This window comes from Hyalella azteca, unplaced genomic scaffold (genome assembly GCF_000764305.2).
Source record: "Hyalella azteca isolate HAZT.00-mixed unplaced genomic scaffold, Hazt_2.0.2 contig1382, whole genome shotgun sequence".
NCBI classification, from domain to species: Eukaryota; Metazoa; Arthropoda; class Malacostraca; order Amphipoda; family Hyalellidae; genus Hyalella; species Hyalella azteca.
The window spans coordinates 88,115-112,321 of record NW_025931701.1 but is presented as its reverse complement, the minus strand read 5'-3'; the positions used below and the strand labels follow the sequence as shown (position 1 = coordinate 112,321).

Sequence of the window (24,207 nt, the reverse complement as noted above, 5' to 3'; positions counted from 1 at the left end):
TGATTGTTCATTTCGATATTTAATTTCGTAATGTAAGTAAAACGTCAAACAAATGGCAATTTTTCATATCTTTTATTTGCGGTCTTTTATTGATAGCATTTATTATGATGAGTGCAAACATTAGGAAAATTTGCACATAATCATTCCTGAGAGTCCTAAGACTGAGAGTCCTTCGACTGAGAGTACTAATACTGAGAGTGCTACGACTGAGAGTCTTAAGACTGAGAGTCTTAAGACTGAGAGTCCTACGACTGAGAGTCCTACGACTGAGAGTCCTACGACTGAGAGTCCTACGACTGAGAGTCCTACGACTGAGAGTACTAATAATGAGAGTCCTACGACTGAGAGTACTAAGAATAAGAGTCCTACGACTGAGAGTACTAGGACTGAGAATCCTAAGACTGAGAGTTACGACTGAGAGTCTTAAGACTGAGAGTCCTAAGACTGAGAGTCCTAAGACTGAGAGTCTTAAGACTGAGAGTCTTAAGACTGAGAGTCCTAAGACTGAGAGTCCTGAGACTAAGAGTCCTAAGACTGAGATGGTCACGTTTACTCTCACCGAAATAACGTCATGGTCACTTTTTTCTTAATTATACTATAGCCTCATTCTAGTTTCTTATAATTCCTATATATGCGTGACTAATTCCCATCTCAGTGAAGTTTCGGAGACACAAACTGATAAACAATTTAGGAGTTCCAAATTTACATAAAAAATACTCATCGTATAAGAAACAGCCGAGTATATCAAATTGCTGCATTCCAGATGCGCAGTACGATTCGTGCTTAGGATATGCATAAACTATTTCTGCATAACTTCTATGAAATTCTAGGCATTTACGACATAAAAATCAATCAATTGCTCGAATTTGAGGTTTCATTACATTTGAAAAGGTTGATGTACTGTTCGTTGTAAAGTTGATTCCTCGTTCATTTTTTTGGTAATTTGTTTGTGTAATCGTGCCACAAACAGCCACAGCGCTGATATCAAGCTGTCATAACATAACATAACATAACATAACATAACATAACATAACATAACATAACATAACATAACATAACATAACATAACATAACATAACATAACATAGCATAACATAACATAACATAACATAACATAGCATAACATAACATAACATAACATAACATAACATAACATAACATAACATAACATAACATAACATAGTGATGTCAGCGCTGAAGTGTAGGACTGATGTGGCCCATGATTGAACTAGTAGAATATAAAATATAGTTCAACCATGATGTGGCCTGTCGCCGATTCTTTTCTTTTCGTGCCTTGTTCACAGAAGATCTAAAATCGTGTCATTCGACCTGCGGATCTTTTCATGACTGACGATAGTTTGAAATGCTGAAGCTACTAGACTTCCACCGGGTTCGATATGGTGCAAGGCATTTCAAGTCGGGTGGCCCAGTGGTTAAAGTTCAGAGTACCAAGATTGACGCACTAGAGAGGTGCGGGTTCGATCCCAGCTCTGTGCGCCAGTTTCTGGTCAGAATCGGCGAGGAGGCCGGGCGGTTAAAGCACAGCAGAATTGTAGCAGTGCGTTGCGAGTTCGAGACCGCAAAATGCTGCGAATGTTCTGCGATGTTAAGAATCGGCGACAGGCCTACGGCCTAATAAACGCTGAAACCGCTATTATTATTATTATATTATTATATTAAGTCTGAACATATATTTTCCCATAGCTTTATCTAGTCTGTTCTTGAACGCGTTCATACTCGGAGCGCCAACGACGTAATTGGGGAGGCTGTTCCACATGTCGGTGATTCGAAGCGGGAAGAAATTTTGTCGCGTGGATAAGTTGCAGCGCATTTTTTTTAACGGAAATGGTAAGATTTTGACCGTAGAGGCAGCTACCGTCCTAGCACGACCGTAATTAATTTACACGTTAATTGATGTCATTAATTTACATATTGTCACATTTACATGTCACGTTAATTAACATTCTGTCACATTTACACATCACGCTAATTTACATTCAGTCACATTTACATGTCGCATTAATTTACATTTTCATTTCATTGCAATCTTCCAAAATATGTTGTCAGGATGATTAGGTGCCATTCATTCAAATGATTTCAAATCGCACGTCTTATTTAATATTGTTAAATACTAGCAAGTCTCTGTTAATATTATTGAAAAACTTACGTCACGAACTGTTCTAAACATTATTTCACAATTATATCACTGAAATTATATTCACAAAAATTTACAATGACACCTGTCATAAAAGTGAGTGTATGATCGTTGGGCATTGGTTTAACACCAACTTTTTCAATAGTAAATAAGGAAAAGTTTTCTATGTATTTTGTGAAAACTTATTTCTGGGTAGGCTGATTTAAAATGTGTAGCAAACAGTTCGAACTCGACTCTTTGCATTTGATTTAATAACACATTTCAACGGATGTTTTCGATTCATTCGATTAATTATATGATAATAAGACTTACTGTACATTATGAACAGAGGTGGGCAGTAGCGCGCTACATGTAGCGGTGGCGGTAGCGGCGCTACATTTAAGCAATTGTAGCGGTAGAGTTAGCGCCCGCTACATATTTAAGTAGCCATACGAGGTTTTGCCGTTACAGCGCTACCGCTACATTTATAGATAAAGCCTTTAGATTTTACTTAATAGTATTAAATATTATTTAAAAACGAGCATGATACATACATAATATTAATTACAGAATAAAACTGTACGAAAGATTTTGGTGTAATGTTGTCAACCTCTGCCTGTTACTAGTGTCAACATGTTAGTTGTTACTTGTTAAGTTGTTACCAGTTACCACTTAAAGGTATTTTTTCATGTTTCAGTTTGCTTACAGTTATTTTTGCACAGTTATTTTTACGTTTCATCTTCCCTACATGGATATCTACTATAATCTACCAATCTCAAAAATAATCCACATATATATACCAATAAAAGATTGATTTTTCATATGTATATGTGGATAATTTTTGAGATTGGTAGATTAAAGTAGACATCCATGTAGGGAAGGTAAAACATTTGTAACTTTTATTTACTGTATCTAACCCATACTAGTTCGGATAGGTTAATTGCAATAAAGTTGCATTGATAACAGTATGTTTTGAAAATGTTTTATTATCATTAAATGTTTATGAGTAAATCCCAATAGCAGAACAATAAATATTTAGAGATTTCCGAAAAATTTGGCCATTGCAGCGGCTAATGTAGCGGCGCTACATTTTACTGTAGCGGTGCTACATTTTACTGTATCGATAGCGGTAGCGCTTGCTGCAATCTAGTGGGCGTAGCGGTAGCGGTAGCGCTGCTACATTTAAAAGTAGCGCTGCCCAGCTCTGCTGATAAGTGGCAGCTGCGTTGTGAAAAGTACTTCACTTCGGGAAGAACAATGAACAGCAAGATTACAGTATGAGAAGACATGGTTGCAACGAGAGAGTAATGATTAAAAAGTCTAGTTTTGAAAAAGATTTGGGAGTTTCTGTCGACAATGAGTTGAAATTTTCTGAGCATTTTGAAACGCAAGCTAATAAATACAACGAACCCCTTGGACAGATCAGACGCTCTTACGAGTTCCTAGATGCGGAAGCGATGAAGCAGTTGTTTGTTGCTGTCGTGTTGTCACCAGAGGGACTACTAAAATTTGAAACAAGAACCAACACCAGAAGCCACGACTATAAACTAAAAAAACTGCGTTGCAACTCATTCACGCGACAACATTTCTGCTCGCTTCGAATCACCGACATGTGGAACAGCCTCCTCGATTTTTTCGTTGACTATCAGAGTATAAACGCGTTCAAGAACAGGCTAGATAAAGCTATGGAAAAATGTATGTTCAGACTTGAAATGACTAGAACCATACCGAACCCGGTGGAAGTCTATTTAGTAGCTATTTTAAATTATCGTCAGTCTTGAAAAGATCCTGTCAAAGGACATGCTTTTGGATCTTCTGTGAACAAGTCAGAAAAGTACAAGAATCGGCGACAGGCCACATCAGGCCTACTCTTCAGCGCCATCACTATGTTATGTTATGTAAAAGGAAAACTGCAATGAGCTGAAGTTGAAACTTGAATTGCATTTGTAGGCACTGCACTCTTGTCATCGGAATATTTAAGAGCCTGGGCTTGGTTATAGATTTGAAACAAATTTTAAATGAGGTGAAATACAAATATATAAGTCAATTTGTTTATTGACCAAAGCCTAAATAAATGCAATCGTTTTGCTTGGGATTTTCCCATTCAAGTACTTTTATTAAAAAATTTTTACACATTACTGTTATAAAAATATTTGAATAATTTATCTTGCTCAATTCAATTTGTACAACTAGGTTTAAATACTTTAGACCCTAAATTTTGTGCATTATTCATCCCAAAACAACAAACACCATCTGCTTGTGGAGGATGAACGGCCACGTACGTGAGGATCAAAAATAAAAGCAGCGTGTTAAGTCAAAATATTTATTTCCTATTGAAGCGTAATAATATATTTAAAAAACGACCGTTTAATAGCATTTGACCACAAGATGCACAATAAAGCAGTCTACATTATACATTGAAAGGCGCAACTTCTCTAGTTTCTGACCAAGCTGTTTACTTCAAATACTTTTCATCTGTAAACCAACCTCAGTGCAACCAACCTAATCAATTTTGTGATGTGATTCATCCTTATTTTCTCTTACAATGAGAGGAGCGCATTCCAGCTACAATGAGTCATTGATACAAGGACACATTTGCTTCGAAATTCGGTAATGGGGTAAGCTTGGGCTAACATTTGCTGGTTTTATGCGCCTTCAAACTTAATTACTCTGAAATCCCGCGACCACGAAGCCACGACCTCATTATGCATAAAAAAAAGAATTCACAATTGTAAGCTAATTCAATAAAAAAAGCTTTACTGCTCGCTGGAATTGATGAAAATGAGGGGAGGAAAAAATAATTCACAGCATGAAATATAAAGAGAATATAAAGTTTGTGGTAACCGGAACGCACACACAATCACATCCACATACAACGATCAGACGGAGGCACACAAATCGTTCTTATAATTTCCTCCATGACGTGTAACATATGAACAAAACAAGTAACGACAGCAGTTCCTGATTCTGTGGCAACAACCACCACACCAACGTAAGCCGCGCTCACGCATTGCAGTTTTGCGCGGCCGTACATAGGCTGTCTAGTACGCAGCCGGGTGGTCGCAACAGAGTTTTTTGTCTTCCTCCATCGCAGATACCGGGCAAAGTTGTGAAGTATTTAAAGACGAACCAGTTTGAATTAAAGCTAAAAAATGTTTATAACTGAAAACTTCAGAAGTTTTCATGTGATAACGAAGTGTTATCGAAAACTGAAGTGTTTGAAGCTACCGTGACGCTTCTGAACGATTCATGGAAGTCCTATTGGGCTATACAGAAGTATGTAAAAATTCGAGCATGAATTTATAACGTATACTTTAAAACGGAGCCCTAATTATTCATAGGCGTTCGACGCTCTATTTTTGGTAGGAAGGTAGTTCATTTCTTCCATTTTCTTATGTCATAACAAAAAAGCAATTAAGACGAAATAATTCTTCACAAACTAATGAGCAAAAAGTAATCATAAGAAATATAGTTCATCAATGTCGCGTTTGACGCCGTACAAGATAATTGTATTGCTTAATCAGTTTAATTGTATTATGTGCAAAACAACATTAGTATAACGAAGCAATAACGATATGTACTTTTCTTGTTGAACGAATGTAGAGCAGAATCGTTGAGTTTAACCTCTCATTCCGTTCGAAGAGAAAATATTATTTAAAATTAAATCTTTAAAAATGACAACTGGTTTAGTCAGACTAGATAATTATCTGTACAATATTATACATTGAAATGCTTACTTTTCGAAAATACCAATTGAGCCCAGTGCTGCAACGCGAAGTTAAAGAACAAGTCGATAGCCTCGGACATGCTTGAAAATGCATCGGGTTCTCTCCCCATTGAAACAATTTTGAAATTCCGTGTTTGTAGATTTCATTATCAGTGTTTTTAATAATAATACATTATAAATAGTCTCATATACTCTAATAATACAGCCAAAACGAATCTCAACAAAGAAACTTCCCCTGGAGACACAAGAACTTACATAAACAGGAGTCACATTCCTGATCCTTAGTCTGAAGCGATAAGTTTTTAGCCAATCAGGAAACTCTCGCTACATAAGTAATTGCCGCTTCAGAAAGTATGATGAGCGTAATGGATCTGATGGAAAATTTCACAGAGTCCGATTAAAGAGTCGTGTTACATTTGCAGGAGTAAATACAGAGGGAGCCGCTTCAAGGTTCAAAGAGAAATATGTGAATTGTATGCACAAAAAAATGCAGATAATGAAGAGACTGATTAATTTACAGGGTTATAGTGCAAGCTTGTGTAGTTATATATAGATATAATTTTTTATAGCTGCACTTTTAAGACAATGTGAACGGAACATCATCGAATTCAAAATTAGTGTGAGATTAAAGAAGGTAAAAAAAGAACTATACGGTTCAGTATTCGCACATTATTTGCTTAGAAGCTTTTGCGGCCTAGCCTATTTTGATTGTAAACTCTCTCATTACAAAAACTTTTTTTGAAGAAAATATCTGTAGGAAAGTAGAATTGCGCATAACTAACCAATAATCACAAATAAATATAATCATTAATATAAAATCGGTGCAATGTGTCCCTCAGAAAATCAGACGACATGCACAATTTTCTAATCACCTAACAGTGAGCGTACCTTTTTGGGAAGCACTACGCGTTTGACGAGCCCTATGCTAGCGTTAGCTGCAATTTTGTATGAAGGGTGAGGCTACAAATAAACTTTGTTATGTGATATGTAAAATGCTTGAGCAGATGCAAACCAAAATTGAAATGAAATTGCAGATGCGAAACCATTAATTGAATTTTAGGATATAGTTCAATGCATAATCTGGTAAACTTAAAGCTCATTCTTCAACACCATTACGTATGACAATTTCACCTCATTAATCAAATGAAAAAAAAATGTTTACTAAGGATGAGGAGAGCAATTAGATTAAGATTATATAATTGAAGGACGCACGGTTTAATTTAAAAACGTTTTAAGATGCGTCCTCCACGCACACCAGAACAAGCTAAGGCTGAAGTTTATTCAAATCACAACCATAAATCATCGGAAAAAAAAATGATTTTATTAATGTAAGCACGCTACCGAAAGCTGAAACTACTCAGCGACATTCTTAGAAATAAGAAATTAAAAAGCAACGAATAACTGCCACGGAGAGCTAATTAATTAATTAAGTTATGCGACAAGCTGCACTTAATTGGTCTCCACCGAACTGCGAACACTCCTACCCTTCGTGTGCAAAAAGTTGTAATTACGTAGCTGATAAATATCTGATAGAAATATTTAAACAATTACTAGAATGCAATAACTGCCTCGGTACATTATTTTCTGAGTCAGTTTGATTTTGGTTTTAATCCAAAGTCAATTTAAATGGTTAAATGGTAAGGGTAAGTCCAATCTTAAGCTTTTTCAATGTTAACCATTTTATCTCAAACGCACGTAAAAATGTCGGAGCTAAAAAACTATATAGATTATAAATGAATGGGTAAATGTCTCTTTTACCTTGAAATATAAGAAGAACGATGAAGATCTGGGAATAAGAATTTTTGAGCGTATCTGGGACATATACAGTATAATACAAGATAAATATAATATAATACAAATTACTAGGTTAATTCTACTTCTTAAATATCTCCACACTTGATAGAGCCCCTAGTAGCTTGCTTGAAAATAATATTCTGGCACTTGAACGTCATTTATTTCCAAATAAAATTATATTGTAAGTTTCCCCTCAAACTTAGAAAAATGAGACTCAACCCAAACGAGATCGCTTTCAAGCCCAAAGTGTCTTATAGATCTGGATTTGTCTTTGTGACGCTTCCATGAAATGAAAAAATACTTGATTCCAAAGCAGTATTCATAGCAATATATAATTTATTTTTGATAATATATTACAAATGGTGAAATATTTTCCATTTACCGGAAATTTAAGCAGGTTGCCCTGAAACGTTTATTTTAGAAAACCTCCGTGATATTGATGCACAGGCGACAAACGACACAGCATTCAAGAATTTTTCTCATTCAACTTTGGGCAAAATAATTTTTGAGCGAATTTATCTTGGACTGTACATTTCACCGTGTCGTTGGGATTCCTCTCACAATTTTACTGAAAATAAAGTTTAATGCACCAGGAAAGTGCATGGTATCAAGTAGACAAACTACTGGCGCAGTTGAAGTCATTGACGTGTTGCAGCTGTATTGTTCTCACGCTTGCCTTAACACGTTACGGTGTTTTATATAATTACCCTATCGACAAGCATGTGTAAGTTAAAAATATTTAAAAACTAGTTACATTTAAAATACGTCACAGATCTTCGTTATCAGCATCAGCAAATGTGATGCATTTCGAGTTTTTCCGCCATACACCACAGATGTGCAAAGCTCTATTTTGGTGCGCACTGGCAACTAGATCACTTTTGTCCGACATCCGACGGTTGCTGGTTTCGGTCAAAGTTTCTTCACCCAGCTGGTTCTCATGTGTGAACTATTAGCAGATGGTTCTCATACGTGCCACATCAGCAGGTGGTTCTCATACGTGCCACATCAGCAGGTGGTTCTCATACGTGCCACATCAGCAGGTGGTTCTCATACGTGCCACATCAGCAGCTGGTTCTCATACGTGCCACATCAGCAGCTGGTTCTCATACGTGCCACATCAGCAGGTGGTTCGTAGAGTCGTCTCGCCCCGCGAGCTCCGACGCGTTCGCGTTTCTGAAGTCTTCGCTACCGTCGCCTCCTGAGATCACGAGCAGCTTTGTCGGGGCCGCCGTGCCAGCCTGCGGGATCATTAGTGCACGTCTTAGTGTAATAACAGACATGCAATAAGTCTTAGTGTTAACGCAGACATGCCTTGAGTCTTAGTGTTAGCGCAGACATGCCTTGAGTCTTAGTTTTATCGCAGACATGTCATACGTCTTAGTGTTATCGCAGACATGCCTTGAGTCTTGGTGTTAACGCAGACATGCCTTGAGTCTTAGTGTTAGCGCAGACATGCCTTGAGTCTTAGTGTTAGCGCACACATGCCATAAGTCTTAGTGTTATCGCAGACATGCCTTGAGTCTTAGTGTTATCGCAGACATGCCATACGTCTTAGTGCTATAGCAGACATGCCATACGTCTTAGTGTTATCGCAGACATACCATACGTCTTAGTGTTATCGTAGACATGCCATACGTCTTAGTGTTATCGTAGACATGCCATACGTCTAGTTATTAATCAACAGCAAATTTGAGCATCTGTTCGTAAATATAATGCAATAATATAATTAAAAATAAGTTAATCGTGACCACAGGACGTGGGACCGAGTAGGAGTAAGTGCAACTTAAAATGGAGGCGAAATAAAACACAAAGAGGACGGCAGCAGACATATCAGCTCACCGGATGAGAGTCTTTGCTTTTAAACGAGGCTGCGGACCTGGAGTGTGACTTGGCACGGGCAGGTCTCGCTTCGGGCGTCAGCTCAACGCACGTCAGGAACCTGGACAAAATGATAAATAATAAATAATACGATAAATAATATGATTAATAGATAAATAATGTGTCTGTCGTTAGTTTAAGTCAACTTTACAAATAAGTTTTATTATCTTTCAATCAGGAGATGCAGATTTAAAGAGAGAAATCAACAAAAGGCTGCAGGTACTGCCTCAAGGTTATCAATATATTGTACATTATCAGAAATAAGAAAGATGGTTTAGTTGGTTATAGATAAAATCAGCGGATTTTACATGTGTCTTTTAAGTAGCTCTGAAGAATCGTCGGATGATTGACGCAGATTCCGGAAATAATACGTTAATTTACATCGAATAAAATAGACTTAAATCGTACGTGAAAGAATAAAAGAAATTACCTGCAAGCGTTTAGATACGCTGTGAACGTTTATAATAATAATGGTGGTTTGTTATATAGGAAATAACTCGGTCACAATTCCCTCCCGCATGCTTGTTATAATTATAATATTTTTGCTTCTCATATTTCCAAGTAGATTTGAGTTTATTTATGTCAGAGGAAATAATTTCTGAGAAATACACGCGTATAGTAACTATTTCAATCACTTATTTATTGGTTTGCTTACCTGACTTGTCCCGTATGGCCATGGGGCACAGCTTGCAAATTAAGTGCTGCCGAGGCAGGGTGATGACTGGAGTGGTGAGGTTTCCAGTGAGGATGTGAGTGATGATGTTGCTGGTGGTGTGGCAGGTGGGGCAGTGGGGCGGTGAGCACCACACCGGCACTAGTGCCCACCCACAAGACGTCCTTGCATGCTAGCAGCGCCGTGACGCGCAGGCACGCTAGCTTGTGCTGCCGGATGATGTCGTCGCAGCCTGGAGACGCTGACCCCAACAACAGAATTACATGTTACTATACATAAGATTATAAATAACGTTCACATAGGAAACTCAATGAGGGTTTATCAATCAATGAGGGTTCATCAATCGATGAGGGTTCATCAATCAATGAGGGTTCATCAAGCAATGAGAGTTTATCAATCAATGAGGGTTATCAATCAATCAGGGTTTATCAATCAATGAGGGTTCATCAATCAATAAGGGTTCATCAATCAATCAGGGTTCATCAATCAGTCAAGGCTCATCAATCAAAGAAAACGAAAAAAGAATAAGGAAACGAAATAAAAGTATCCATAGATTGTAGTGGCACAAATATGGGAGAAAAATTGCAGCAGTGGCAAGTTGAATTTATTGTGTTATTAGCACACAGCCAATAGAAGTGAATTGACTTGCGTAAAAACGATTATGTTAACTCTCATGTTAATGAGCTCTACAGTTAGTTTTGTTGAGATAAATGGGCATTTTAAGTTTTTCGTGACTAGAAATGTTTCTTGAACTTAAAAAAATAACCTAATGTCGTGAAAAAATCTTATAATAACCGTTATTGTGGGAGGCTGAAACAAAAATTAATGCGCGTACTCGTTCTATTCATTAAAAATGGCAGCCAAGAAAGTGTCCAGGAACTTTCAGCGCAATATAAAGCGTGGTATGACTGGTCGACAGGATGGTATCAGGACAAGAAACTGTAGTACTTACACGCGAGCATCTTGGTGACGGCTGGAGAGACGTTGGCTTCACAGAGACATTCGTGTGAGGTAGCATGGTACAGACGTACGATAGATGAACCATGTGATGATAACCATACACCCTGACCAGCCGACACCATACACGTCACCCCACCACACTTGGTACCTTCACCACCCGCTACCGTAAACGAGTGCTGTAAGTAAAGTCACGGAATTTACACGGTGAAATATAAGCGGGCTCTTACCTTCCAATAATATTGAGCAACGAATTACTTTTATAAAAGCCGAAAAATTTTTCGTAAAGATTATGAATACAAGTAATTGTATTTTAGGTTACCGTAATTCATTGATGACAAATAATAAGATCATAAATCAATGACAAGTCCGTCTCCATGGAGACAGCTGCAGCTTATAATGAGGCGATCAGGCCGTTTCACTAACTTTCGTCTTCATTTTCAGATCATTAAATGTGATACTAAATTAATAAAAATTCATCAAAGTTCCTCGAAATTGAGATCAGAATTAGACTCGCACACATAATGTACGCTTGCCCCTGTTTTCGCAGTGATGGTAAAAATATCAAAAAATCTACGGTAAAAAAATATTTAGAAAATAAACACTCTGTCAACAAAATTGGTTGTTTTTTCAGGCCAGAATTTGAATTAGACACGAACTACGTGAACAAGAGTTGGTATCATACATCTGATGCAGTTCGATCATTCATTAATCGAAAACAATCGTCATTAATTACGATTGCAACATACATTTCAAAATTTTTGGTGAAATTTGACCAAAAATAATCCTCGGTTGTGATCTACCAAACTATTAGAATAGAAACAACAACTAAGAAGCAAATTCATTTATTGAAAACATTAATTGGTGGCCACCTCGAAACCTCGTGAGAAATACAAATAGATGCTCGAGTGTCCACTATGACAGATTTGTTATAGTAAAACTCTTATCTATCACTCAAACCATTAATTTTATTTTCTATTTTCCTAGTGGCATGTCGTAGAAGAAATATATAAAACAAAGGTGAAGTGAGCAATGGTCCTCAATGCCTTACCTCAAGTTGCAGCGTATTTGTGTTGAGTATTTTGATGGTATTGGCAGCAGCACACCATAGCTTGCCAGCCACCAGGATCATTTTGATGACGGGCGCCGCGGCAGAGCTGACCATCACCACTTCGCGGTCCACTTTAGCGGACCACGAGTCGTCGTGGCGCGTGAACACAACCACCTCTCCGCTGGCCAGAGACGCAAATACGCGGTTGTCGAGAGGACTGAGGAATGTACAGAGACGTTTACAACTCTTGATATGTAAAAACGGTCCATATACTTCACAGTATTGGCTTTGAACATAAACGAAGAAGTTTTTTCATTCATGCGTCACCAACTATAGCACTAAATTGTGTTGACATGAGATTGATTTTGTGGATTAAATTTATCTAACTTTTAAATCGAAACTGCCTTTTAAAAGTTTGGAGTTGAGAGAATTGATCACTGTGGTTACCTTCAGAATGTTTAATATGCCTCAAATTTAATATGCCGCAAATATTACACATTTCATCATCTTTGTGACGAAATAATCGACCTATCATTGTTTAATATTCCATTCAACAAAGCTCCAGTAAATGATGGAAATTCGTTTACAGTTGATAGTAAGAGTTTTGATCATTCAAGCCTCACATTATAGAGTGAACAGATGACCCAAGTTGGAACTTGAACTTGTTCTTCTTGATCCTGATGCTGTCCGAGCAGTTGTAGACGTGGATGAAGCCGTCCTCGGTACCTAGCCACATGGTAGGTCGTCGTGCATCGCCATCGTCAGCCGCGGCGCCGCTGCTCGCCGAAGAAGCGATGTTGTTGCTCGGTGGCAGGGACTCGCTGCGACGCTTGCGACCGCTGTCTTCGGCACACGTGACATCCTCATCGTCGTCGTCGTCACTTGAGTCACTGTACACATTATAATAGCCGTGTACATACTTATAATAGCCCTGTACACATTATAATAGCCGTGTACATACTTATAATAGCCCTGTACACATTATAATAGCCCTGTATACACTTATAATTGCCCTGTACACACTTATAATGGCCGTGTAAACACGTTATAATAGCCCTGTACACACTTTGCGCTGCGTTTAAATACTAGCGAAATGGTTACTTTATGATAATTTAAATTAACGAGACAAATATGAAATTAGCCCTTTCATATTATGAAACTGTTAACAGTTTTAAACATTTATTTGCAGTACAGAGCAACGCGTACAAGTTGCATTGAACGAAAAGGAACTGGGACCAATTGTGCTACCTTCACGACTAAGGACACAATTTTATTAGCGCTGTGATGAAAATGTCGACTTTATTGGCCGTATATAAGATCATTTCATTATCGATACTGTTTTGGAAAAAGGCTAAAAAACGGAATTGGGAGAAAATGCGTCAGGAATTCAAATTAAAAGATCAAAATGAGAAGTTAGAAACATCGCAAGAAACTTTAATTAAAAGGAAGGGTCACGCAAACAAAAATATCACCATATAAAGCTCAAGAGATTTCTGTTATTGGGGTTCATAAAATTTGAAACTTTAACGAACTCAATCAGTCCTTTTCGAGTGAGTATGAATAATAAACTCACAAGAACTCATAAAGAAAAAATTCTTGTTGAACCAAATAAACGATCATCGGTCATGTTTGAGTTTGAGTTGTTAGAAAAAATCGTCATTATTAAAATTTTTTATGCCTGTCACCTGTCATCTCTACTAGTCGCCGATCGGCCGACATCAGACCTAAACTTTTTGAAACTGTCAAGGCCGCGCTCTACCAACTGCTCCAAACCACCGTCGGCTGTTGGCAACCGCCGGCGTGACGACCGAACTCGGTTTCTGAGTGTCATGGTGGACGGTGGGCGACTCAGCGTCTTCGCTGGTTCTTCGGCCGCACTTCAATAGGGAAATATGAGCTGTGACTTACGGGACTTGAGATTTCAGGTATTGATTAAAACATAGTTATCTGTTGTACCATAGGATTAAAAGGAATAAAAGTCGCTGATTAGAGTAGGAAAATAATTATAGACGATATTGTTAAACCTCCAGTATGAAAATGAGACAATTGAGATGTTTAAACGTAATTGAAGGAGTGGGAAAAGATAGCGATTTCACAATGAAAATTTGCTAGTGATTTCCAGAGTAACAACGTCACTAGGGTAAGAACCACAGCCGAGAAACATGGGTTGATTTTCAAATTGAGATATGATGAAGACTGCATCAGCGCTGGATAGCAGTGCTTTTAAACAGATTTCGGTTATTGGCATATTTCTGCTCAGCCGTGGCGCTTTCGATGGTCTCAATGGCCTGAGATTGACGTCGGCCATAGGGGTAAATTAACCTCTAACCCTGGGTTTTTTACTGACGAAAAATGAGATGTGCAAGCAGCCAGAGCATTAAGCTGGCATAAAAGGTATCAATATTAGCGAGCCTGAAATCAATAGGACGCCAAATTGTGAAAGAATAGAATGAAGAAGTAATGATATTTGTATATAAACAACGTACCAAATAATGGCGTATAATGTAATGAATCGTATAATGTAATGAATATGACACCAGCGTAAGGTGTCATATTTAGTATCGTGCAATTTCTATCATTTTCTTAAATGAGAGAATTTCAATATTTATGTTCGCAGCTAAGATTTCATTATTTTATTGTGATAAATAATGGTAAATATGAGAAAATGTACGGAATATGTACTAAATATTTGCTTGAAAATTGTTCTTATCCGCAATTGGAAAACTGAATTAGAACCGGCGATCACCTGGAAATTCAGACGTTAAAAATATATATTTCCATCACGCACACACAAGAATATCAGCAGGAATCCTAGCTAAGGAAAAAAATTATCTTCTGCGCATCTCATCGATTCCCTACTTTAATATAAGGAGGAAATGCAAGGATCCAAGACGACGTCTGCTTCTCAGAAATGCATATCCGTTCTTCTATAACGGAGAGATCTTCCACTACTGCATTCCAAGAATGATTGGAATGCACCACTACGACTATTTCTACTAGTACTGCAACGACTAAGGCAACGACGAACAATTTATCCACTAAATCATAAGCGAAAAACACATTGTTTGCTAATGCAATAAATGATGTTGAGTTACTGCAAAATTTGCAGATATAAAATGATGATTAAACGTGTAACAAAATTGTCCCATTCAAAATATAATTCATAGCGAATAGTAGGTGCCTGAATCAACATAACAAATTGAAATAATTTACCGTGTAGTGCCACATTGTGACAATTAATATCTTCATTAGATTTTATATAAATTCAACAACTTTATATACTAAATAAAGTGAATTTGTAATGAAAATTGACAGTAGAATGCGAGTGACCTTAGTGTTTTATTCAAATTGTTGGGTATGAATAGGTAATTCATGTAATAGGACGAGAGTGTCCGAGAAACGCTGCATTGTATATGAATAAGGAATTGAAACAAGTAGTCAATAGTATACATGGAATTTATGAATACATTGAAGTCAGGTATAGAAAAGTGAACCCAACTCCTGCTGTGACCATCATTAGGTATCATACACTATGGTGAACATATTGGAAATAATTACCAATGCAATGCATATAAATACACCACGGCACAGCGGCGGTACTGACAGACTTTGTGCAGCGGCTACGGTGAACATATTGGAATTAATTACCAATGCAGTGCATATAAATACACCATGACACAGCGGCGGTACTGACAGACTTTGTGCAGCGGCTATGGTGAACATATTGGAATTAATTACCAATGCAGTGCATATAAATACACCATGACACAGCGGCGGTACTGACAGACTTTGTGCTGCGGCTATGGTGAACATATCGGGAAATAACTCAAATAAGTACCAATGCAGTGCATATAAATCATATAAATACACAATGACACAGCGGCGGTACTGACAGACTTTGTGCAGCGGCGACGGAGGCGATGCTGAGGATGCGGGCGTTGCAGACGCCGTTACAGCAGGCGACCGCAGGCTCAGGGTGAAGGCTAAGAACGCAGACCTGGCCTACGTAGCCGTCACTGCACGGCAGGCGTACCCAGGGTTATTTTAAATGATGGACACAATTTTATAAATTCGTATTTATTAATGTATAAATTCAAAATAAATAATTTATACACCAATGGAAAGAAAAAGATTAAGAATTTTTGTTTAACCTATTCAAACACGGAACTGGGCGGCGGCGGTATAGTTGCATAAACTTGGTATAAATAATGAATTATACCATGCATAAATTTATGACATAAAAATAATTATACCACTTATATTTATGGGGAAAAATGTTTATTATACCATGCATAAATGTGTGAAATAAAGAATGCTGGTAGTAGGACTCAATGAGGTTTGGGATGGAAAGGGGTAGGTAATGACAAAATTTGAAGATTTGTTTGGTAACTTGGGAAGTTGGTAAGGATTAGAAATAAAGCCGTGGATGGAAAGTGACTAGGATGTATGATGCAAAAAAGTAAATAATAAGGGACGGTTAATTAATAGAATATTTGATAATAGTTACACAAAAGATTTGTTACAGATATGTAAATAAATGTTGTTTTCGATTAAGATATAAAAGATTGATGAAAGTTACAAAAAATGATGAAAGTTATAGTTATATGTACATGCCTGTGCTAAACTATTGCACACCAGTTCACCACAGTCACCTGTTGCACACCAGTTCACCACAGTCACCTGTTGCACACCAGTTCACCACACTCACCTGTTGCACACCTGTTCACCACACTCACCTGTTGCACACCTGTTCACCCCACTCACCTGTTGCACACCTGTTCACCACACTCACCTGTTGCACACCTCTTCACCCCACTAACCTGTTGCACACCCACACGTCGCGCAGGTTGTGCACGCTGAGGCCGGTCGTGGCCGCGGCGCACGTGAACTGCAGTCCAGCGCGCGTCTTGCGCACCGGCAGCGCGCGCACAAACTCCGGAGGAGGCCGACGGTCAGCTGACATCGCTGCAACACGACGTAGCGGTCAGACATATATACACGTCAACTGCAACACGACACAACGGTTAGACATATATTATACACATCGCTGCAACACGATGCAGTGGTCAGACATATACCATACACATCGCTGCAACACGATGCAGTGGTCAGACATATATACACGTCAGCTGCATGGCTCGAGCACTGACTGGACCTCAGCTGAATGATCCGATCACTGATTAGGCATCAGATAGATCGCTCAAATACTGCCTAGATACAACTTGAATGGGTAAAGTACCACTTAGACCTATGCTGAATAGTTCCAGTCATTGTCTAGAGTCTCTAGACACTAGCCGAAAATAATGTCGAGAAATCAGCGGGATAGCTCAGGTATTGCCTAGAATTCTTTAGAAAATTTCAAGCACGGCTAAGATGAGTAATTCTAATGCGGTGATACACGTACTACTGGTGATATGTTAAAGCCTTTCAGGTGGAACGCCAACACTTCGGGATTGGAACGATTAATATTAATATATTTTACTCCCAAAAATATCTAGTATCTAACACATTTTAACTTTGCAAGGGTTTACAACGGTTGCCACGTGTCACCCATCTGTTCAGAGTGGCCCACATTTCACACATAAAAAAAAACACAACAAATTATTGTGTTGAGTATAATTAGCGCATGGAGTTAGTTATAATAATATTGCATATTAGGAAATAATATGTAATACTTGAGTATTTTTAGCATTTTTTAACACCGACCCCTGTGTCGCAATGCAGTCCCCCTAAACACGGCAAGGATCTTCCAGAATTATTTATGTCCGAGAGCTTATTTAGAGTTCTATTTAATTTTTATTAATTAGAGTTCTACTTAGAGTTCTATTCCTATGTGTTAGCAATATTATCCACTTGCTCAAAATCACCGAGTTTCCGATCTATCACTAGATTCACTGAAACATATTGAACTTAAGCATGTCTCAGTATGTGTCTCACCGAGTTTCTGCTTGGCACCAAGGAAGGCCTCCTCCCAGTTGGCGCGCTTCTCCGGGTTGTGGAACAGGAATGTTATGTTCTCCACTCCCTCCCTGCGTAGATGAGAGAGATAATTGTTAGCAATGAAAAAGCAGCACGACGGAAATTACCAATTAAGGACTGGAAACAACGAAACTTTGTTTTCATTTTTCATTTTCGAGAACTTTTTCAATGAACCTGCTAAAAAAAATTGAAGAGACGAAATGCAATTTTTTGGAAGTCCATCAGCGTTCCAGTGGGAATGATTTAATGAAACTTTCTAATAGAGTTGTTTTGAAGCATGAATATTGCATATATTGTTAATATTTATGAATTTTTCATTTCACTAACTTATACATATTTTTACTGTCATATAAAACGAATATTTTGCAGAATACGAATTAACAAATAATCAAAGAAACTTTCATCCTTCATTTCTTTTTGTGACAAGTCGATAAAGTCTTTCTTTTTCTTAATGTATAATTATATTGCCATCCATAGGCCATCTTCCGATACATTAAAATTTTCTCAATGTGTATCACGCGAAATCCGATTTGCAAAAAGTTAATCACTCATGGCGTACACGATTAATTCCTTTCAATAAATATTTTCTTAGTTACGCATCCACCTGCAGTCAACTCAACTCAAGTCATGTATGACTGAACACATATTGCTACGTCACTCTATAATTGCCTAAACGACTACGCCCATGCTCAGACCAGGTTATGCATATTGAATAAATTTTTATTTTGCTGTACAAAACGAAAATTACCGACAATTTTATTTATATACATTTTTATTTGATTTGCTATAATTCCTGTACAATTTGTTGATGCTGGAGATCACTGGTGAACAAATGCTCAGCCGGTTTTGCGTTTTATATGAATTGTATAGAAAACTTCGGACGTTCACACCGAGCATTGAAATGAAAGTTTAAATCATCTAATGAACCAGTTTTAAGATCTATGATAAATTATCGTTAAACTAAAACTTACTAAAGGCTAAATTATCTTTAGCAGGAAACGTTTGAGGTGTTATTTAGAATATTTTCAGCATAAGTAATCACTTTCTTGAATTAAATTAAAGTATAAGCTTCATAAATTTAGACTGCAAGCGTAAGAATGTCGGAGAAAATTTATTTACGCTTCGGTGGAGAAAATAAATATTCAAGACGCAAAAATTCAACGCCTCTGGCGATATACTAAGGAAGTTTGAAGCTTGCTTCAAATTGTCGAATCGAATACGGCTGCATTAAATCGCAACATTCATATTCACAAAGTCACAATTTATAAATAAGTTTTAGCGCTGCAGTAAAAATGGGTAAACAATTTTAAATTTTGAAGACCAAGCCCAACGGAATCCGAGCTCTAAATCTTTAGAGTTAAATTAAGCGCAAACATACAGAAGACCTAAAAGCTGTGCTCGTCTGACGTTGATCTTCCGAAAGCTACTAAAAAAACAGCATGGAAGTATTCGAAGCTCGGATACGATGGCTGCAATATTGCGGCTTCGGTTTTATAGGAAAAATACGATCAGGTGCCGTCAAAACACAAGATTACGAACCAGACCAAACTGGCTGGTGGCGTATCATATTGGCGCTGGCAGTCAAAACATCAGCGACACACACGGCTGTCTCAAAGCAAATAATAGTCTGGAATATATACAATCGAAATACATTAACACAATATTATTTTGACTCGGTATCGAGAAGGTTTATATGTTAAAAGAAAAGTGACCCTAAGATCCGACATTTATTCCTTTGGTGTTCAAACTAGGAGAAATAACCTCAACAAACGCATAAACTTTGTCTAGTGCACTTACCTATTTTGATTGGGAAATTTGCAGAAAAAATATTAAAAATATGTGCTGCTCTACGTGAGTACCATTAATGAGAATTAATGCATTTATCTCTAGAATTACTCTAAAAATTTTTAATCATTTAATTGCTGACTTCTTTATTTGTTTGAATTAATTTGATATTAATGAACATCCGGTGACTAGCAATCACGGTGCTGGGGCCACACTTTCAAAACTCGCTAAGTGAACGTAAGTACTTACGCTCTATTTTCTTATCTATGATTGGTGGATTTTGCTTGAAAGACCGTCAGTGATTGGCTGATGAACGTCCATTCTCTTAACTTTGTTTGAAAGTATAGGCCCTGGGGCCATATACTTTCAAAACTCGCTAAGTGAACGTCAGTACTTACGCTCTATTTTCCTGTCTATGATTGGTGGATTTTGCTTGAAAGGCCGTCAATGATTGGCTGATGAACTTACGATCTCTTAACTTTTTTTGAAAGTATAGGCCCAGGTCACATTAGTCTTCCGGATTACAATGAGTTACGGAGGCAATCAACATATTTTAAAAATAAAATTGTAAGAATATTTGTGCGGTGCGCATTCATGTGGCGCAACTATCAGAAACTTCACTTGGCAACGTGCTCAGGGTATGTTATGATTTACAAACCCGTTAGAGTTTCATAAAAATAGACGGTTTATATTTACCATACCATAACAAAATGGTTGAATGTTTATTCATTAAGTGTGTAATTTTGGCTAATTTTATAACAAAACTGGAAAAACCCCTCAAAAAGTCAACTTGATCGAGACGTGATGCGGAAATGATGATGGTGATCTCGAACTGATTCGACGGGAAAAATACTTCTCCGTCCAAAATTCATATTACTGGCATGGGGTAAAGGAGGAGAGCTCGATTGACTGGGTGGTGATGGTGAGCTCGACTCAGTTAAGGATGAAGGCCCCTAATATTGCATGATAATGTCACAACAATGTTGCACTGACTGGGTGGTGATGGTGAGCTCGACTCAGTTAAGGATGAAGGCCCCTAATATTGCATGATAATGTCACAACAATGTTGCACTGACTGGGTGGTGGTGGTGAGCTAGACTTCGTTAAGTATGAAGGCCCCTAATATTGCATGATAATGTCATAACAACGTTGCACTGACTGGGTGGTGATGGTGAGCTCGACTTCGTTGAGGATAGAGTCAGGACCCTGGCGCTCGGAGAGCTGTTTCCTGACGGCGTTCTCTGCGTCGTGCAGCGCCTCCTCGACGCTGGGCCGCGGTGTGTGCAAGGCGCGGCTGAAGCCCGCCATCCTCTGCACCGTCTGTAGGTCCTCCTCCAGGTTCTCGATCTCCTTCAGTAGCTTCTTGATGGCTTCATCGCGAGCTGCAGAAAAAAATGGATATAATATTTATACAAAATCAGAAGAAGATGAGGAAAAAATTTATCTACAACCATTTCAATCTTTTAAATGATGTTTTTTATTTGGTTCCAATTGATGTACTTAACTCTGACCTATTAACACCAACAGTACCGGATACTGACTAACAACTAATGAGATGAATGATTTTCTGAATTTAATGAATCGCTGGTTTCATAGACTATATTTCTGTTATCAGTTTTCTAATACAAGAGAAGTGTTCATGCGTTGCTAAGGGTCATGTCTGAAGATGAAAGTTGATGAATGGTAGGCTATATATAAAAGAACAAATGCCAAAATAATGAAAAAACGTAAAAATAATCATACTAATATTCTAATCATTAAATTTAAAGATGAAAATTGTATTTATTTCGAAATTTGGGAGATTTTCAACAAATTTTCCAGTAAATTTAAATGAAGTTTGAACTATGGAATCCTTGGAGCCTAAATATGCAGATTAGTTCCTTGCTACGATGAGCAATAAAGTTGGTCGACTGAAATATTGCTAAACTTGCCAGCGTTCTTCCCGCCCCTTTCGCAAGTTCCAGTAAGCGCTGTGACTATATCATTTAATATGAACGTAAGGTAAAAAATAAAATGCAACTAAATAAAGTGAGGATCGATGATCTACAGACATAAGCTTTCCAGTGTTATTCTCGAATATTGTATAACGTGCAGCCCCTACTTAATTTAATGACACAATTAAGCCTCCATGTGCAACGAAACTTTTATAAGCATTTAGCAGTCGTATAAATTGTATTACATCTAAGCCGTAGCTAATGTGCAATCAAGAATTGAATTATGATAGTTTTCCCATACTAGCACGCACCTGATGATGAGCTCGAGGGAAACTAATGCATCGAATTTTTTGTAGGTCGAATGTGCACTTTTAAAAAAATATTTATTCAACTAGCGGATAATTGATAAATCTGCATTCAAGTTAACTAGACTTTAATCTTTTAAAAATTTGACGAGCGTTTGATGCTAAGAACTACTTTAAAGCAGTTGCATTACCAAAAAAAAAAAACAGTGCAGTATAAAATATTTTGTCGAAGAACGACTGAAAAATAGATTGCTCATATCATCAAGACATCTTAATCAGGCCGAAATTTTTATTTAAATTATGTAAAATCTAATTCTAAAATCGTACCAAAAGAAACGTGTAACTCGTTACACTGTTAAGATGAAGTTGCTACGCGAGCAATAAATTGAAGCCCCAAGCTCACATGAACTGAGTATGAACGACTCTTTTCCATCAGCACCCGGTCCGATGGACCTGTTTCCATCAGCACTCTGTCCGATGGACATGTTTCCATCAGCACTCGGTCTGATGGACATGTTTCTATCAGCACTCGGTCTGATGGACATGTTTCCATCAGCACTCGGTCTGATGGACATGTTTCCATCAGCACTCGGTCCGATGGACATGTTTCCATCAGTACTCAGTCATGATGGACAATGCACTGAATGCCAGTGAATAAGGTCACCAAGTTGAGATGATCGTGTTCAGTAATGTTCGTTAGTGTACTGGTTGACCTCGCTTCAGATAAGAGTGGCTCTTTTGATCAGCTAATTATGCCTTAGATCAAGTCGACGTGGGAGTACAATAATCCTCATTATATAAAAGCTGTGTCGGGTACTCACATCTGGCGATCTCCAGGTCGTCAAGAGCAATAAACTTGAAGAGCTTGAGTTTGCTCACTTCCAGGAATGCCAGACTCAGCACCGTTACGGGACAACTGCAATAAAATCCTATGCTGTAAGAATTTTATATAGTCTGAGGAAGTGATGTCAGGAGAAGGTGATATCCCTGGGAAGGGATATCAGGAGTAAAATACACGATTTGACTACATGAAGAGAAACGTGGCATACAAAGTGAGCACAATAATATTAGAAGCGTGGTATAATTTCATGCGCGTTATTTCACAAAATATCATGAACATAATCGCGGCGCATAATGTAACCCAGTAACACAGAGTAGAACTGTTTAAATGAAAAAGAAAAACAGGATAAACCTGAGGAGAAAGACACACGAGCGGATTACGACCCACTCACTTGGAGATCTTCTTGAGGGCGCCGGTCCTGCGTTTGACGGAAGCGATGACGAGGATGTCGGAGAAGAGGAAGAGACATCGGTCCTTGCGACTGCCCAGCGCAGAGTGCATCGTCGCCAAGTCAACTTGTAGGAACGTTCTGTGCCGTCAACATCATCGAGGTAAATAAGATCTAAGTAATATCCATGCACCAGTATTTTCACACATGCAGAAATGCTGTGCGCAGTTGAAATAATCGCGGGAATATAATTTCTAAATATTTCCGTATGCATATTGCTAATTTGTTTGCACAATTATTAAATGCACATATGAGCGTTTTGCATCGTAAATTGGAGATTTTATGATATATTAAAAATATAACACCAAATTGCATTAAAAATAATAAACTAATTTGAAAAATATTTGAAAATACGAAACTAAAAACACACCTATTAAAAAAATGAGAGAATATACATATTTTTTCGACGGTACGAGCGCAATCGCCTAGAATTTTCTGCAAGCCCTATGAGTTCTTAACTGGATCATGGAGTGTTTATAAATCTATTTACTGTCATAAATACTTTAATATAGTGTAAAAATTTGAAATAAAAATCAATAAACATAAAATTTCTACCCTCATTTGAAGGCAAATGTTAAAACCGAGAGTATATACACGAAAAAACACGCAAGTAATTATCGACCATTAATTATCGCATATGCTCATTTTATTTTGCATATCAAATTAATCATTGAGCGTACATCGCGAGACTCTTCTTCAAA

At 37.8% G+C, this 24,207-nt stretch overlaps 1 protein-coding gene across 1 annotated transcript in view; it reads right to left on the bottom strand.

Annotated features, from left to right (window-relative positions):
• Positions 1-4,443: 4,443 nt before the first annotated feature.
• The window catches only part of LOC108670906 (rho guanine nucleotide exchange factor 17), a 55,545-nt gene continuing 35,781 nt past the window's right edge, over positions 4,444-24,207 (bottom strand). Inside the window, exons 8-20 of the mRNA XM_018158402.2 lie at positions 23,450-23,587; positions 23,039-23,133; positions 21,138-21,360; positions 18,152-18,243; positions 17,035-17,179; positions 16,108-16,230; positions 13,900-14,091; positions 12,838-13,104; positions 12,215-12,431; positions 11,159-11,342; positions 10,189-10,447; positions 9,495-9,594; positions 4,444-8,893 (exon numbers count right to left, since the gene is read on the bottom strand). Coding sequence (XP_018013891.1) covers positions 8,759-8,893; positions 9,495-9,594; positions 10,189-10,447; positions 11,159-11,342; positions 12,215-12,431; positions 12,838-13,104; positions 13,900-14,091; positions 16,108-16,230; positions 17,035-17,179; positions 18,152-18,243; positions 21,138-21,360; positions 23,039-23,133; positions 23,450-23,587 — 2,170 coding nt within the window. The 3' untranslated portion in view covers positions 4,444-8,758. The remainder of the gene's footprint in view (positions 8,894-9,494; positions 9,595-10,188; positions 10,448-11,158; positions 11,343-12,214; positions 12,432-12,837; positions 13,105-13,899; positions 14,092-16,107; positions 16,231-17,034; positions 17,180-18,151; positions 18,244-21,137; positions 21,361-23,038; positions 23,134-23,449; positions 23,588-24,207) is intronic.